Here is a 17,603-nt window from a genome sequence, read left to right on the forward strand (position 1 = left end):
GGGCCTTCACTCCAGCAGTGTTTGTGGGGGGCCCCAGAGAACAGGAGCTGCCTTCAGATGTTTATGGAAAGGGGGGGCAGCAGCTGGAGAGCAGCAGAGGTGTCAGGAAACGGGACAGGCAGCGGAGCAGCAGCGGGGCCGGGGCAGAATCCCAGCACAGCCGTGCCTGGGAGGAGAGCACTCGCAGGCTGGCGCTGCAGGGAGTGCTCGGGCTCAGTGCAGGCCAGGGAGGAATCAGAATACCCGGGTGAGCCAGGACAGCCTCCCTGGGGACTGGCAAATGAGATCCTGCAGGAACCCGGCTGCGAGGGCTCGCTCCAAACACCGGCTGCACGGCCAAGGGAAGGAAAGGCCGTCACGCGGAGCCACCAGCAAAACAAATCCGTGGCCCTTGGTGGTGTTTGGGTGAGAACCAAAAATGCAGTGGGCTGCAGACTCAGGGCTGGAGCCACAGCAGCAGGGCCAGGAGGGTGACAGACATCTGGTTACTGGGCGTGAGCTCAGAGCTTGGGCTGAGGGAAAATATCTGAAACTGAGAGGGCGAGCCGAGTTCTCTGGCCAAATAAACTATTTGTGGTTGACATTGCCCAACAATAGTTTGGATGGGTAAGAAAAGGAAATCAAAGGCAGAGGCTTTTCAAATCCCTGCAGAATACAAGCAGCCAGCCAGAAAGATCATCCAGGGACTGCAGCAGGGGTGCAGGCAGAGGTGGGGAGAGCTGGAGAGGGCAGAGGCACAAAAGCCACAGGAGGACACGGTTTCAGGAGGACAGAACTGTTTTTCAGGTGCTGGTTTCAGCCTGGAACTGCAGCGCAAGCATGAACTCCATCTGCAAATGTGCAAAAGACATTAAAGTCTTTCTGGCTCTAACCGTGAGCAAACACAAAGTTAGGAGTCAACTAATCCCTAACTAAATCTTGGTGTTAAAAAGAATTTTTTACCCAAAACCTCAGGATGTTGAGCTGTCAGGCCCTTTTGGTATCTCAGGTTAAGCTTTTGAAAGGTTACCTTGCTTACACAAGAGCTGTTAGTACATCTGCTAACCATAATCCAATATTCTGAAACCAGAACATCTGCTGGGGAGAATCCAGGGCAGGGGTTGTATCAGTCACCTTCCTAGACCTGACAAGACATAAAAGTCTGTTCTCCCCACAACTTGCACATCACCAAAATGCTACAGCAGAAAACTACCCCAGGGCCTGCCACTGAGTTAGCCCAGGGCATGAAACAAGAGAGAGCAGGGAAGTACCAAAACAAATTTATTATAAGAGAATCGCATTGTAATTTTTTGTAGTAGCAATTTAAATCGATCCCACAATGAGAAGAAAAGGTGACTGCAGGAAGCAAGGCTCCCAAAAGAAAGCTGCAACTTGACAGGAACACAGGTCTGCTCCTTACTACTCAAGGGGTAAAACAGAGACACCCCAAGTATCCTTTACACAAACTAAGGTTGTCACCATAGTCTGGGTGACAACCTTAGTTTCTTAGCTCTTCTCTTCCGAAGAATCTTGGCTGGTACACAGACGCTTCGAGGCTGGTTTTGCTGGAAAAGGTTAGAAAAATTATTTAATGTACAGTAAACAGACTGACCTACCAGAAGCTCTGGAAAAGGGAGCTCTGTTAAGGGATTTAACAGGAAGAGATGAGAGTTAAAATTAGGATTAACAGTCACAAATGAAAACTCTTAGGGCAATAATGGGGGGTCTTTACTGAGTGCCAAAAAAGACTCTCCAAAAACCTGCATGGAGCTACATTTTGACCTACATTTCAGAGCTACCCAACAACAGCATAAAAATAAGTTTCATGGTATTAAAGCTTAAAAAAACCCTCCTTTCCTCCAGTTCATGTAACTGCAGATGAGAGCCTCCCTCTGCTCCCTTTGTCGCGTAGTGCAAGGCCCAAGGTCACTGAAACCAACCAGTTTCTTCAATGAACAATTATAAACAAAAAAAGAAAACCCCACAAACAACCAAGTTCAGCACTGAAGATCACTAAGGGTATCTGTGTCTCAGTTAAACTCAATCAGGTACAGAACCTGATTCTGCTGATGTGCTGACTCCAGACCTCACCGAGTCTGTGTGAGCATAAGGAGAAGGTCAGAGCTGGGACCAGTCCCTTGGAAGTGCACTGGGCAAAAGCGCAGAGACGTGTGCTTGGCATTAGATCACAGAGCCGCTGAATATCCTGCACTGGGAGGGCCCACAGGGATCACTGAGTCCCCATCCTCCCTCAGCCTCAACCTGAGGCATAAAGGTCTGGTTTATGGCCTGTGGGGTGATCCTGTCCAGTCCACCCTATTTCTGGGGAGGCTCATGCTGGGATCAGAGGAGCAGGCTGCTGTTAGCAAAGCAAGGAAGCCCTGCAGCTGCTGCACACGTGCAGGCGCTCGGTCCTGCCGGCCACCTCCGCGCTCAGTGCCACATGCACACCGCGGTCACATGCCTGGAGTGGCCCACGGGGCTGACCAGGTGGGACCAGCCTGAGGCAGCACAAGGTGTAGCCTGAAATCCCAATGCCACATGGGAGGTTCGCTCCTTACCTTCATCAGGGCAGGGCCTCTTGTAGAGCACGTCTGCTGGGATCTGGAAACTGAGGCACAGCATCTCCTTGTTGGGCGCCACGTTCCTGACCGGGAAAGTGGAACAGCGTCCAGCCAAGGAGGTTCCCAGCGTAGCTTCCGCTCGCTCCTGAATGTCTCTGGCTGGGTTGCTGTGTTTGGAGAACCCATAGCAGTGCACAGTGGGAAGGCCAGCAGGGCCGCAGGGCTCCCCGACCAAGAGATGCCTGAAAACATCCAGAAACTCCACAGCCAGAGCTGGCAAATTCATCACTATGTGGAAGGCGGTTTTCTGTCCTTCCCTCAGGAGCGGGAGCTCTTTGCTGAGCTCCTCCCTCACCGGCCCCCGCAGGAAGTCCCTGCCATCCATGTTGAACGCCTTCACCCTGGTGTCCACTTTGTTGAGCTTGCAGTTGTGCAGGAGCCAGGTGTAGGACTCGGGGTTGAGGTCGTTGGCAAACACTCGGCACTTTCTCTTGGCCGCTGGGATGGCGAAAGGCCCGATGCCAGCGAAGACGTCGAAGAGAACATCGCCGGCCCTCAGCAGCTCCACTATACGGGAGTGCTCGGTGGACAGGCGCGGGTTCCAGTACACTTTGGAAAAGTCCAGTTCATAGGCAATGTTATTTTCTTTGACCTGCAAGTCCAAAACATTTGCTTAAGCCTCTGTGTTCAAATGCCAGGCAAATTTAAGCATTATCATTAATTATGAAAATTAAAAAACAAGGTGCCTTATCAAAAGGTAACATGTACATCAGCATTGTCCCACTGGTAGTATACGTGAATCTTAAATAAACAGATCGGCTAAGCAATCAAATAAACAGATCTTAAATCTTTAACAGATCAACTCATCAGAAACAGCCATGTCCCCAGTGTCAATCCCAATGGCTGGCTTTATGCAGGTCTCAATCACCAGGTGGAAATAAAGCAGCAACTTAAAATGACCCTAAAAAAATCTGAGGGTTTTCAAGAGCTTTGTGGCTGGCTGACAACTCCTTTATTGAAAGCAGACCTTGGAAAGATGCCTCAAGCCCTCCTTTGTGAAGTGCACACAGTAAATAAGTGTCTGAGAATGATAGGCCCAAGAACAGGAACCATCAGCCAAATTCAAAGCCACTGGGAGCCAGTTCTGCAGCTTGAAAAATACTGTATTTCATCTCCCAAGGTGACAGTCTGGAAGCTGATCCAAACCCAAGCTTTGGGATGACCACTATCTCAAGAACAGACCTGAAAAGGAACAGTATTTATTCAGATGAGAATGGGATGGAAGATAATACTCTCTTTGCACCAGCATGTGGAATTGTCTGATTCCAAAATACAGTAACTTGGGATCCAGATCACGACATCGTTTGTTTTGCCAGCAAGAAACACCCTGAAGTGTCTCTGCACTCCTGGATGCAGCTCCATGGTGTGCCAGGTGTGTGGCGACACCATCTGCATAATACTCAATTGTCACTGCTGCCTTGACAATCCAACGGCCTTCTCTCTGCATGAACAGGGTGTTCCACCCAGCTATTCAGCTTTTTATTTGGTAATCTCATGTTTGCTCCTTTGAAAGTATAAAGCTGCTAACAGATAAGGGAAAATATTTTTGTGGACGCAGTGGCCAAGTTTCCATTTACTGACAAGAAACCCTATGTGAAGAACACTTGGCAGTTACACAGTGATTACACCTGATAAATGTCAGAGCAGAGGAGACAGGAGGTTTGTCTTGCTGCTGACAGGAGAGGAAAAAGGCAAAGGCAAAATGTTGCCTAAGTTGCAAAGTCGGTGAGATAGAAATTTCTGTACCAGCCACTGTACAAGGCTTGGTGAAATTAGGAAACTGGATTTTCTTACATCAAATCCACATCATTATATCTAGGCTGTGAACTTGGAAGAATACATGCCTTCCCGATCCCTGTGGCTGAGTTTGCCCTTGGCAGACCAGGACAAAGGCATGCAGAAGTAACAGCCAACCCTTAGGCTCAGGTGTCAGGAAAGGCACTGTGCAAAGGAACGGCCTCAGCAGCATCCCTGCATCACATCTCTCCAGAAGGTTCCTTTGGGTTTTAGCACATTAAATTTAAAATACCAGGGGGAAAAGGCCTGTACCTTGGTGACCAGGTTGTTCTCTCCAGCAAGCACTTCCATTTCAAAATTCCTGTATGTGCTGTCGATAATATTGGTTTTATTCACTACACAGGTGACTCCCGGATTCTTGTCCATTATAACCTGGCCTGAAAGAGAGGGTGGGAGATAGTTATAGTTAAGGGACCAGGACCTTTTAATGTTTTACAACAGAAACAACAAACCTGCTGTTTACAGGTAAATTAACACAAGTAAGTGTGTGTTGGAACCTCCCTCTAATGACTCAGGGCTGCAGCTGTGCCCTTTCCAAGGCACACACTTCACCCTGGCCCAGGGCTCAGTGCAGTGAGAACACCACGCTGTGAGAGGAGAGCTGTGCCCCTCAGTACAGCAACTTTTGAACAATGTACAAATGACACAAACACCTTCCTGAGAGGAGCTGTTTCACCTACCAATCAAGTGTCTGTAGGGCAGCTGGTGATCCCTGAGGTTCAAATGAGCAATGTGGCCAACACGGCTGAAACCAGAGGTGACCTCCTGACCTTCGGGAAGGACGGCTCGCAGGATCTCCTCCGACTTGAAATTCTCATAGCTCAGCTCCAGGTGGTACTTGGACACCTCAGGATGGACATTGAGCTGTTTCAGGGCCTGCTGCTCTGACTCTCCTAATGAGAATTCCGGTACTTTATGAGGATCCAGGATAACAAATCTACTGTCCTCATCCTCTGGATCCTCCACCACCCGCTTGAGGCCGGGGCGCTGCAGTACTGATTGTTTTAGGGACTTCAGCACACTATGCACAATTTCTTTCTTGACTTTAAGAGCTGGAACAACCACTGTCCTTTTGAAAGCCTCTCTGTTGAGCAGTGTCATCCCACGCACTCCAGGATGTGGCAAATACAGTTCTGGATTAGGTTTATCCTCCACGGTTTCGGGCATTGTGAAGAAAGTATTTTTTTTAACTACTACAAAGAGCCCAGGTATTCTGCCAGAATGTTGTGCCAATAGCATCCAAACTGCTGGAAATGATGTATTTGATGCAGCTGTCCTAAAATGATTAGTTTTCAGTAGTTTGGCACAGTATCCCAATCTCCACAAAGTCCTAGAAGAGAAATTATTCATTTTATAGACATTATGTAATCATTCCATTTAAAAGGCTGCAAATCACATGGATTTGCTGTTCTCTTAAACCAAAATTTCCATCTGTACCAAACAATCCATAACAGTTCAGTAAAGCTCTTTATTATGAAATATATGCTGCAAATTTGTTGTTTTGCAAATGTACTTTTAGACTCGAACGTTAACTGACTTCAAGCGGCGAGATAATCCCCTCCTGCCAAAAAACAATGACCTCTCTTTGTTCTAATAAATGCAATATTAATCTCAGTAAGCCAAATGGAAAGATTTCTACTGTCTTGATCCTACTCCTGTTGGATCCCTCTTGTGTCTGGTAAAATTCATTACCAAGCAGTGGTTGCTAGAAAACAGATATTAGCAATGGAGGTCATGATCATTCTTTGGTGATTTCTGCCTCCCATGCCCCAGTGTAAGAGGTTCCATGCTCTGTAAGATCTTTGCTCCGTCAGGTGCATGCCAGAAAGATCATTAATTAAATGCAATGTCCCCCAAAAGGTCCAGAGGAGCACCAGTAATGTCTGCTCCTGCCACTGAGCCCTGGTCCATCCACGGGATGGAAACTTGCAAAGTGGCTTTACACTTCTCTAAATGGTTTCCTCCACCAGAGACAGACCAAAAGGGCCCAGTTTTCTGCCTTGGCACTGGCGGCTTCAAGGCAGGAACCAGTGGTTTAGGTGGCGCTGGAGGCTGGCATTTCTCCTGACTTTTTTAAAAGCTTGTTTTGAGGGAGAGGCTCTGCCAGCAAACTGGTTCTCTTGCCTCCCTCAGCCCTGTCCCTCTCCAGGGTAACAACAGGCTGTGTGCCGTGTCCTTCAGAAACCTGCTGTGCCCAAACCCTGCCAAAGCTGCTCCTGCTCCCATCCTCTGTTCCGCCCAAACCCCAGCTCCTCACCAGACTCCGTACTCCTCCCAGGCCGCCCACTGCCCTAAGCCAGGGCTTTGGCAGAGCACACCTCCTTCCGAAAGACACACTGCATTCCTGCACAGGAGAAATCCTCATCCAGAGGCCTGAGCATCCCCGTGCTTTTCCTGGGGTGGAAGCGGGTGGTGTGGTTCTCAGAGACTCGAATCGGCTGGAAAAGACTTTAGGGATCATCGAGTCGAACTGTGACCGAACACCCACCACCACCACGGCACGGGGTGCCTCGCCCCATCCTTCCTTAAACGCCTCCAGGACAGTGACTCCACCACTTCGGCGGACATCGTTCCAATGTCTGATCACCCTTTCTGTGACGAAATTCTTTCTAATGTCCAAACTAAGCCTTCCCTGGCGCAGCTTGGGGCCATGTCCTCTCATCCTGTCGCTTCTTGGTACTGGATTAAACCCACAAGATAAAGCCACCCGCAACGCTGGATCTGGCTGGAGGCCACTGCCGCCACCTTCCCAAGGCGCCTATGGAGAGCCACCATCCTTCCCCTCAGCACCACGATCCCCGATGATCCCGCTCTCCCCTGAGCACCACGATCCCCGATGATCCCGTTCTCCCCTCAGCACCACGATCCCCGATGATCCCGTTCTCCCCTCAGCACCACGATCCCCGATGATCCCGTTCTCTCCCCTCAGCACCACGATCCCCGATGATCCCGCTCTCCCCTGAGCACCACGATCCCCGATGATCCCGTTCTCCCCTCAGCACCACGATCCCCGATGATCCCGTTCTCCCCTCAGCACCACGATCCCCGATGATCCCGTTCTCTCCCCTCAGCACCACGATCCCCGATGATCCCGTTCTCCCCTCAGCACCACGATCCCCGATGATCCCGTTCTCCCCTCAGCACCACGATCCCCGATGATCCCGTTCTCCCCTCAGCACCACGATCCCCGATGAGCCCGTTCTCCCCTCAGCACCACGATCCCCGATGATCCCGTTCTCCCCTGAGCACCACGATCCCCGATGATCCCGTTCTCCCCTGAGCACCACGATCCCCGATGATCCCGTTCTCCCCTCAGCACCACGATCCCCGATGATCCCGTTCTCCCCTCAGGGAATTCCCCCCCCGCCCCCCTCACCTCATGCCGGGCCCCGCGCGCCGCGCGCGCGCGTCATCGCCGCTGCGCCGGGCTGGGCGGGGCCGGGGCGGTGACCACGCCCACAATCCCCGGCCCCTCTATGGCCCCTCAGCGGGGCGGGCGCGGGGTGGAAGGGCCCCGCCCCTCGTGTGTGGCCACGCCCACCAATGACCACGCCCCCGCCTTGCCCCGCCCCCGGCGCTCCCCTCAGCGGCGCTCGGCGGGCGCGGGGGGCGATGGCGGCGGCGCCGCCTCGGGGGTCCGGGCGGGTCCGGCCCCTGCCCCTGCCCGCCCGCGGCTGGTACCTCTCCGCCCGCGAGCGGTGGGAGGAGGAGGAGGAGGAGGAGGACCGGGAGACCGCCCCGCTGCTGCCGCCGCCGCCGGGCAGCGTGCGTGTGAGGGGCGGCGGGGAGGGAGCGCCCTGAGGGGGCTGCACTGGGTGCTGAGGAGAAGCTCGGGGAGCGCGGGTTCAAAGGCCGGGCGGGACGGGGCCGTGCGGGGCGGCCTCGGGCTGACAGCACCGGGGAGGGGATAATCGCCTGGAGCCGGGGGGATGAGCCTCTGGTCCCATCGCTGCTCCTGATCCCTTCCATTCCGCGCTTGCTGAGCGCTTGGGAGTGCTGCCGTGGGCCCTGGCCCCTGGCGGAGCTCGCAGGGAGAGCCTGCTCCGAGCCCTGCTCGAATCTTGCTCGGCTCGTCCTGCGCTCTGCGTTCGCTGTGCTCGAAGGCTGTGGGCGTCTTGAGATGCTTACGGGGCGGCATCGTGATTTGCGTCGTTTTAGAATGAGAAGTGAGATTTTAGATTAAAGAAGGAGAAGTTGACTGTTGTTGCCCCCTCGAATTTCATTTTAGGAAAGATCAAAAGACCTCTTTCACTAATTGTGCTTTTTTTTTTTTTTTTTTCTGTCCTTTTCACAGAGTTCTTCAAGTCGTGGTTCTTCCTTTGCTTTCTCAGTGTTTAACTTAATGAATGCAATCATGGGCAGTGGGATACTTGGCTTATCCTATGCCATGGCCAACACAGGGATCATGGGGTTTAGGTAAGTTTTCAGGTTTTACATATACTCATTTTTAAACTCCCCTTGTAGGTTTAAATTGAACAAAACTTGATTACTGAGACTCATGTGCAAATCTGAGGAAGAAATAAATATATTGTGCCTTTCAGAGTTGTTGATTAGGATCTTCCCCTTTTTGATTTAGTCATTCAGATCTGGCCTAACATAAATCCTACCCAGACGTTGCATTAAATTGCCACAGGGTGGCAATTTCTTGGCCATTACTCCTGATGGATTGATATTTTCCTTTCAAAACTCTGATCTCCTTTAGCTCCAGGAATGGGCCTTGTGGAATAGGATGGATATGTAGCTGAAAACTGTGAATCAACTTGTGCTTTTGTTTGCACTTTTGCTTGTTGCAAATGCTAACCTGTGGGTAATGGGGCCTAAGTCACTGGGATTGTCGCTTTGACCATTTCCTAGGCATTGGTTTCTCTTCTCTGGGGGATGTGTGTTTGTGTATGTGTGCACACACAAACTCCCATGGTTATGGCCATTCTGTAATCCACACATCAGGGCAACTTGGCAAGTATTGGGAAGATCAGAGACCACGTGAACCATAGTCAGCAGATAAAAGCCATAAAATGAGGAAATCTTGTAGCTTGGTTCTTGCAAGAGAAGCATTCTTAAAGCTTGAAAGTGCAATGTACTGTAAAAGTTCTTAATTGTGAATATTTTGTGGTTTCTAGTATCTTGCTGCTGATTGTTGCCAGCCTTGCTTCTTACTCTGTGTTTCTTCTGCTCAGTATGTGCACTCAGACTGGTAAGTGAAAAGGATTTATCTAACAGTGAGCTCTGAAATACTTCCTCAGTTTTATCACAGAGACATGACCCAGTATAAAGATTGTACATAACAGTGGTGTCTGATTGACTGACTTTGAAATATTTAATGCTTTTAACAATTAATATCTGCAATTTAAAAACAGCATTTTGAGCCTTTTTATGCAAAGCCAGTCTCAAACTCACTGGTTTCTCATTTTTTTTTCCAAATGCCTCTCTTATCTTTCCAGAGAGATCCTGTATTTCTGCAGCAAAATTATTTTGGTGCTGGCTGAACTTCACCACTTCATTGTGTGCTTTTGTTTTCAGTGAATGCTTAAGAGCAATAAAATAGCAGCCTTTCATTCTCCTAGGAGTAATACATATGTTTTTGTCCATGGTTTGAAATGGATACCTTTCAGGTTTTTCAGTCATATTGGATTATCATTATTCTCATGGTGCTTTCTAAATGCAGCTTATAGAGCATTTTTTAATGCTGAATGAGAAGTCATGTGTCAGCCCTTGGAAACTGCACTGCTTTGAGACACTTCAAACAGTGCATTCTAATACCTGCAGTCAAATCTGCTCATGTTTTAATTCTTGTATCTTTTAATTGTTACTGAAGCAACTGAGTCCTTCCTTGACTTCTCGTACACAAAGATCACGTTACAGCAGGCAGTCTCCCTGCTTATTGTTTCCCTCTCATCTGTTTTCCTCTCTTTTTGAAGGTGGTGGGAGAAAGCTTCTGCTTCTTTCCTCCTTGGCTTTGTTTTCTTTAGCTGCCTTTGGTCTCTCAGATGATTGCTTCCTGATTCTTCTTAGATCTGCTGCTCCTGTCCCCACCTGTTGAGTGATCTTCTTCATACATTCTTAAAAAACACCCATCAGAGGTAGGCTTACTTTTATGGTTGGTATTATTGGCTGCTTGATGATTTGGGATTAAGTATTTGGTAATTTTTTTCTCCTTTTGAAGTGCTGCTTATTAGAAAGGAATCAGGACCTGAAACACAAAGCTAGAGAGGTACATGAGAAAAAAAAGAAAAAAAGGGGAGACTTCAGGTAATTTTAATGGCCTTTTTAACCGCTTACTTCAGGCTGAAAAGTTCTGTATTTTATGGGCATTAAGTGCCATTAAGCTGTCATCTAGTAAAAAAATAATTAAAGATATTATTGCAAAAGAATTATGATCAGGGGGAGAACTAAGAATTTTAGTTCATTGAAGTAAGAAGAGTTTGGATGTTCTGAACTCAGAGGCCTGATATGCAAGAAGGGTTTAACTCCTCAGTTCTTGTCCAAAGGCAGTAATCCACCTCAGGAAAGCATTTTTGAAATGCATACAGCTGAAGTGTCAGGATGAAGAATTTCTCTAGTCTGAAAGTAATAATTAGCTATCACCTAATGCTGGCAGGTAGGACTTGCACCAGAACTATGTCTGGATAAGTTTGCTGGATTTATGAACTTTTGTGTTTTGATTTTTAAAATAAGATTTGAGATTATATTTCCTGTAATTCCTGTCAACTATCGAAGTAATTAAATGTTAGATAGCATTCCAAGTTTTTCCTCGGAACACTGTCTTTAAAAGTAGGAAATACAACCTTTGTACCTTGACAAAGTAAAATCTCTGTATGTGTTTGATTCCAAAGTACTTAATTAAAAATTTTGTTTAAAAATCTATATTAATTTGTAAACAGTGTTAGAGTATTAAACTTAATCCATGGGAGAAAATTGGAAGGGAATTTTAGTATTTTCATATTAAAAACAAGCTAGAAAAATTTAAAGGGTGGTGAAAAGAAACTGATGAAAGTGTTTTATAAACTATTATTTAGGAAAGAGGTGACCTATAAAACACCTTCTGAAAACAAAGCACTAATACTAATTCCATTTTAACAGAGGCCAGGATTTATTAAGCCCAGGCATTTTATTTGCAGTTCAAAAGTAAAGAAGTGTCTTCAGTTACTCATTTATGTTGGTCTGGACTTTGACAAAATCAAGTGATTTGTGTAGACCAAAAGGCTTAGCAAAAAAAATATTCCCAAGTGTCAAGTGTTGAGTTGAGATTGGTTTAGTCAGTGTTTGTCCTGGTGTTAATTCAGAATGACCTGTGTTGTTTTGGGCTGATAAAGGCTAAGCTTGCTCTGTAAAGCAGAGGAGTTGGGAATTTAAGTGGGATGCACTTTGAAGTTTTGTGGCTTTTTTTTCCCTTTCATTTTAGAGGTTAGTCACAAATATTGCTGGTACTATACTTGCCTCTTCACATTTAAAGGGGATAATTTCCATGGAATGTTAATAACATGATAAAAAATAAGTTAATCAGGCACAACTTACTTATCTCTATATAAATTGCAAATACTTTGTTTCATATATTCTTGAAATTACAAAAATAATGTGATCAAGTAATAGGACTTCCCAGTGTTCACAGGACTAAACCGATTACAGAAACAGTTACTACAGAAAATACTCTAAGGTTTCATATTGCTCTTTTGGAATTGTGTGGAAAATTTTGTTCTCTTTGCTCATCACTCCTCATACATGTGTGCTGTATATTTATTACCATGTGGTAAAAACAGCTTGCTCCTAAATATGTTTACTATTTTACTGATTTTTTTTTTTTCAGTGGCAATGAAGTTGGTTACCTAAAATGCTTTTTTTCCCCCTTGTGATCAGCTACTTTATAAATGGAAATTAGGAAAAACACAGGGTAGAATCTAGTAAGACATATTTTTTGTTTAATTACATTTGTTAGAGATAGTTCCAGGTTTATGCTGAGCACTGACTCTGACTAATTTAATTTTTAAATTTCATTTATATTGTCATAGTGTGCTGGTGACTGTAGTAGAGCCCTTGAGAAAAACATATGAGAAAATGTATGAAGTTTTGTTGGGTTTGGTTTCTGTTTGTTTTTGTTTAGTTCTTTTCCCCTCTGGGGCACTGATCTAATTGTGTACAGAACTTCAGTGAAATAAAACCACCTAAGCTCGGGCAAGTCTGAGGCTCGAGTGCTGTCATCTGATCTCTGTGAGGTGCCTGTGTCTCCCATGCCTTGTGTCATTTACTTCAGAGGATGGGGCTTCACTCAGGTGTGAAAAGCTCAGCTTGCACAGCTGGGCCCTCAATTAAGATGTGACAGGAGCAGTGTTGTACCAAACAGAACCAAGGAAGAGAAACCAAGTGTCCTGACAACACAGTGATGTGGGTTTGAGATGAATTTTACCCTCTGAGGCATTCACAGCTGTTGTATTATATCCCAAGAAATAAGTGGTGTTTCTCAGACAACTTTCATCTTTTTGCTACTGCTTGAGTTTCTAATAACAAAATACAGAGCAACAATGAAAGGCTTTAATATGACTTCCTTCTCTCTGAGAAGGGATTGTTTTGAGTTACCAGCAATAATAGAAGTGAGCTTCAGCTAAAACCCAGCAAAATTATACAGGAAACCACAGGCTGTTTTCATGTAATTATGTAAGTTGGGTGCAGGTAAGGGCAGGATTTTGTTTTGCTTTGGGTTTTCTTTTGGGTTTTTTAAATAATAGATTTCAACCAAAGAAGGTGTTTACCTTCTGCTCTCTTGAAAATATATAGGGCCTAGTTCTTAAAAGCTGGAAAGATGATAATTATATTTGTAGAAAGATGAAAATGTATCCTCTGTTGTCATCCTAATTAAAAAAAAACCTGCTTTTTAAAGAAACAAAATACAGAAATATCTTTTATCTCATTGCTAATGCTAATTTCATAATTCTTCACCCACAAAGAAAATCTTTGGGAGAAGGCAATTTGCCATTAATGTACTAGTATTATATTTTAAATATTGCAACTACAAATATTAAATTGAGTTTCTGAAGAGTCTCTGAATGTTTGGGCATAGAGCTGTATTTTGTAGCAGGATTACTGGTGTATATAAAAGCTATTTTGTAAGTAAAAAGATATTATGAAATATTACTTTAATCCTGAATTTTATTAATTTAAAAAGGGAATAAAAGGGCCAAGAAAAGAGCTTTCAAGCTTTTCAAGTTAGAGATATTTTAGCTCTTTTTTTCTCTTACCAACAGCTGTCACTTCTTATGAAGACCTTGGCCTTTTTGCATTTGGATCAACTGGAAGGGTAAGCATTCATTTTTACCTGTTTTTCTTCTTGGTCTCATGCTTCTGATATGCAGATGTTCTTTGCATAGTAAAGAGATATAAATGAAATGAATAGTGTTTTACTGACACCATAGTATGCTGAAAATCCCTTACAGCTTGAAGCTTTTCACTTGGTTTCAGTTTGTGTGTCTGCTCTGTGGAAGCCCAACTTCAGTTAAATTTACACTCCTTAAATGCAAGATTTTGTGCTGCTTTCCTGTCAGAGTGTTCACTCTCAGTTGCCTGGACCAATCTGCTCACTGGCATTGTTGTCAGGTTGGCTCAAGGTTCAGATTTGATACAGTCCTACCTCTGTTGTAAATGTTAACAGACAGGTAAGTGACGGATTTGCTGTTGGTGTTTCAGCATTTCATAGGGATCTAAGATAAGGGATGGCTTTTCATGTCATTTCCACTATAGGAACACCTAAGAGTACATATAATGCGTGTTACTTGTTTCCTTTTGTTTAGTAAGCTCTTCACATGAATGTTTCTTACTTGTTTTATCTCATGATTATAAAAACCAAACCAACAAACAAAAGCAACGAAACAAAACCACCATCAAACTTAAACATTTCTGATACAAGAGTAATGAAGATGTTAGCTGGTTTTTTTTTGTAGTGTGTTCTGAAGCTCTCTTTCCTAGCAGTGATGTTATGCAGTTACAGTGGGTGCACAGGAAATACTGCCTGAGAATATGCACATTTAATATTGAGAATTCTGTGCTCTGTGTTCCAGTTACACCTTACTGGGAACAGGTTGTTACCACACATGAGTGTGATTTTAATGTTTTACTGAAACAGTGCTGAGTTTTTAAAATTAGTTTGGCTTAACAGGCTAGAGACTGCTTTCTTATATCTAAATGTCAGTGAGAATTAAACCTGAGCTATCAGGTGTTTGTAAGGCTTCCATTGGCATTAATAAGCAGATGAGTGTAGTCTGAGGATCAATATTTATTGACCAAATTAACAAGTGATCAACCTCAAGTGATAATCAATCTTGATAATAGCAAGGAATAAGGCATAGTTATTTTTTACAGGAGTTGTTCTGTATATATTAACCATGAGCCATTACTGACAAAAGTCATAGAAATGTAGAGCTTAAGAAGAAACTAAAATGTGACTTAATCTGCCTTTGCCCTGAAGCAGGGCTGAACATACATAAACCATTCTCGGCAGATGCTTGTCTAATCTGATATTCAAAAGCTTAAGTGAAGGAGATTTCACAGCTTCACATCAATGTAAAAATGTGTATTTTTAAAAAAATCTTTTCAATATACTGTTTCACTATTTGCAGTTTAAGTAATCCGTGCTGAAAATTATCTGGCCTTTTATTTTCAGTGTGCATGCAGAGCACTGGAATATTTCTGTGTTGGGAAGCTGTTCTTTTGATAAAATAATAAAAGATCACCAGGCTTTCCTGGTGAACTGATGTTTTCTGGAACAGTTGTCTTTGCTGCTGAAGCATTTTTGATATTTATACACTTTTCTTTAAACTTGCCTGCAAGACAGGCTTTGCTGCTTCTGAGTGTGTTTTCTCTTTGGAATCCAGTAACTCTTTAGGTCTTGTATTTAAGGTCTACTTCCTGAATGCCTTGCTTCTAACTGATCTTGTTGATTTTTAGGCTTTTCTACTTCACCACAACCATTCTGAATTCTCATCTGTCCCTGAACAGTTCTCACGTCACTCAGGCACAGATGACTTTTTTTTTTCTTTTTTTCTCTGCAGCAGTACTTACTTCTCCCTCACACACTGGGGATGATACTGCCAGGCCACTGTAGAACCTTGCTTGAACTGGCAGCTTAGTTTGAGTAAACTACTGGTTAACTACTCTTGAAGGAGAGCAATTACTCAACCTGGTGATTTCCTTTTTCTGAGGTTTTTAAGAATGGAAATATTCTGCTGTTGGAAGGTTGTTGATTCTCCCTTTCCAAAGCTGTAAACTATTTGTTTCCATCTGTGGCAAATTTCAAGATATCTTTTTTTTTTTCCTTGGTGAGTTTTGAACTGACTTTGAATTAATTTAAAATCTGAAATGATTTTTTTCAAAAAGCCAAATTTGTACTTCTTCTCATTACTGTAGCTTAATTTTTTTCCAAGTTGACTTAATGGCAGCACTCATTTAGGAAATGTCCTATATCAAGAAGAGCAGTAGGCAGAAAGAAAACTGAAGCTCATGATCATGGTATTTTAGAGCTAAACTCAAAAGAAAACATTGGAAAAACTTCATAGCCATTAGTAGGGTTTTTTTTTCAGTTGGAAATTAACTTGCTTTGATTCAGACAAGTTATTTAATTGCCTGTGATCATTTTTGCTTCCATATCAGTCCAGTATGAATAATCACAAAGTGCTAAGGAAAAATCTATCTGGTTTACAAGTTATAAAAAACAATGACATTCCTGACAGTCAAAAATATTCCAGAGTAAGGAAGTACACTTGAACTTGTACAAATCTCTGCTGCCTGTCTTTTCAGAGATAAATGATAATTTTCATTTTTATTGACCTGATACCAGTTAGAATGCACTTATGTTTTCAGTGATTTTAAAACCTTCTCTTGTGCACAACAGGTTTCACTGTATAATTACTCTTGCTTTGTCTCAGAATAAAAATGTGATATTTTCAGGAAGAATTTTTGTTTCCATGTTCATTTTAGATTGTGCTGGTTTCCATGTGTTACACTCCTCACTAAGGAGAAGATTCCCTTCCTTTCAGGACTTGTTATCACTGCTACATCTGGTGTGTTTAAAATAATACACATGTGGTTTATGCCTGCTGTAGACATGTGATTTTAGTTATCCTTCTTACCCTTTCTAAAGAAATCAATTTTTTTATAGGTCCTTGTTGCAACTACAATAATTATCCAGAATATTGGAGGTAAGAGACTTCATATGCTCAATATTAAATCTGTGCCAGGCTTCAAAGCTCCACGAGCACCAAAATAATTAAAGTGTTTTTAAGAAACTGATTAAAAGGACAGAAAACTTAAGGGAAAGACTTTTGTGATGGTGCTGAGCAGAAGGGCTGTAGTTGTGGGATAGATGGGAGGATTCTGGGGGTTGGATTCTCTGCCTGTCGCTGCATCCCGGGATGTGGAGCACATCCTTTAGAGCTGCACTGCTCATTGAAAGGAGCTCAAGGAAGCAGCATCTCCTCTCTGCTGTTCTGTACATTTGTATCTGGTAGCTGCATTTTATCAGATCATGTGTTTTGGGTTTTGCTTTTGGAACCTGCTGATGAATTTTAGTGATTTGTGCAGCAAGTGAATGTTTACTTAGCTGTGATGTTTCATATGTTTTGCATTAATGGGAGCTTTCTTTTTTTAGCTCAGTAATTTATTTTTAGTGGAGTTTATCTTCCTGACTTACATCATGTGGGCTCTCCGCTTCTACTGTTAGTTATTTTGTCTTCTTGGTACATGGCATAACACTCCCTGTTTTTCTCCTTGGACTCTTACTCAGGTTTGCTCACACACTTGACAGTCACTAAGTATTTAGAAATTACTTGTGTGAAAGTAGAATATTCATACAGGTTTTAGAGGATGTTCTGTAGCAGTGAACAAATCTTTTCATTTCCTTTCCCATTTGAGTGGACCTCTAAATAAACAGTACAAGAGGAGGGATACATAGAGCAGGTTCTGGAGATTCTGGGTTCATGTACAAGATTTTGTTGTCAAAGGAAATACGACTCTCATTTCTTCCTCATCACAGTTCATAACTTCCTCTGTGCCATCCTTAATAAAATTCAGCTCAGTAACTCTAGAGCCCCAAACCATTGCATGCTGGATGCTGCAGTCCAAGTCTCCCATGTCAGGACCAGCTCTGAAGGTCACTGTGCTGCAGGCTGACAGGCTCCTAAAAAAAATAAGATATGAAAAGTTCTCTTCACTTCTCACACA

The 17,603-nt window shown here is 44.1% G+C and overlaps 2 protein-coding genes across 8 annotated transcripts in view; one reads left to right on the forward strand and one right to left on the reverse strand.

Annotated features, from left to right (window-relative positions):
* Positions 1–1,247: 1,247 nt before the first annotated feature.
* TRMT5 (tRNA methyltransferase 5) lies at positions 1,248–7,913 on the reverse strand. 3 transcript variants are annotated; one of them, XM_068192145.1, is made up of 5 exons: positions 7,777–7,913; positions 5,081–5,730; positions 4,653–4,777; positions 2,541–3,195; positions 1,248–1,544 (listed from the first exon to the last, which is right to left on the reverse strand). In XM_068192145.1, the coding sequence occupies exons 1-5, from the start codon at positions 7,779–7,781 to the stop codon at positions 1,486–1,488; spliced, it is 1,494 nt and encodes a 497-aa protein (XP_068048246.1). In that variant the 5' UTR covers positions 7,782–7,913; the 3' UTR covers positions 1,248–1,485. The 3 variants fall into 3 exon arrangements, with proteins under 3 accessions (XP_068048246.1, XP_068048245.1, XP_068048244.1); XM_068192144.1 differs by lacking the exon at positions 7,777–7,913 and adding an exon at positions 6,988–7,119; XM_068192143.1 differs by lacking the exon at positions 7,777–7,913 and adding an exon at positions 6,093–6,151.
* A 58-nt stretch (positions 7,914–7,971) lies between these two features.
* Positions 7,972–17,603, forward strand: part of SLC38A6 (solute carrier family 38 member 6) — a 37,737-nt gene continuing 28,105 nt past the window's right edge. Inside the window, exons 1-5 of one of the 5 annotated variants that reach the window (XM_068192151.1) lie at positions 7,972–8,171; positions 8,695–8,816; positions 9,521–9,594; positions 13,637–13,689; positions 16,543–16,582. In XM_068192151.1, the coding sequence (XP_068048252.1) occupies positions 8,013–8,171; positions 8,695–8,816; positions 9,521–9,594; positions 13,637–13,689; positions 16,543–16,582 (448 nt within the window). In that variant the 5' untranslated portion in view covers positions 7,972–8,012. The remainder of the gene's footprint in view (positions 8,172–8,694; positions 8,817–9,520; positions 9,595–13,636; positions 13,690–16,542; positions 16,583–17,603) is intronic. The other 4 variants (XM_068192150.1, XM_068192149.1, XM_068192147.1 and 1 more) reach the window with 4 other exon arrangements.

The sequence above is a fragment of the Anomalospiza imberbis genome, chromosome 6 (assembly GCF_031753505.1).
Source record: "Anomalospiza imberbis isolate Cuckoo-Finch-1a 21T00152 chromosome 6, ASM3175350v1, whole genome shotgun sequence".
Lineage (NCBI taxonomy): Eukaryota > Metazoa > Chordata > Aves > Passeriformes > Viduidae > Anomalospiza > Anomalospiza imberbis.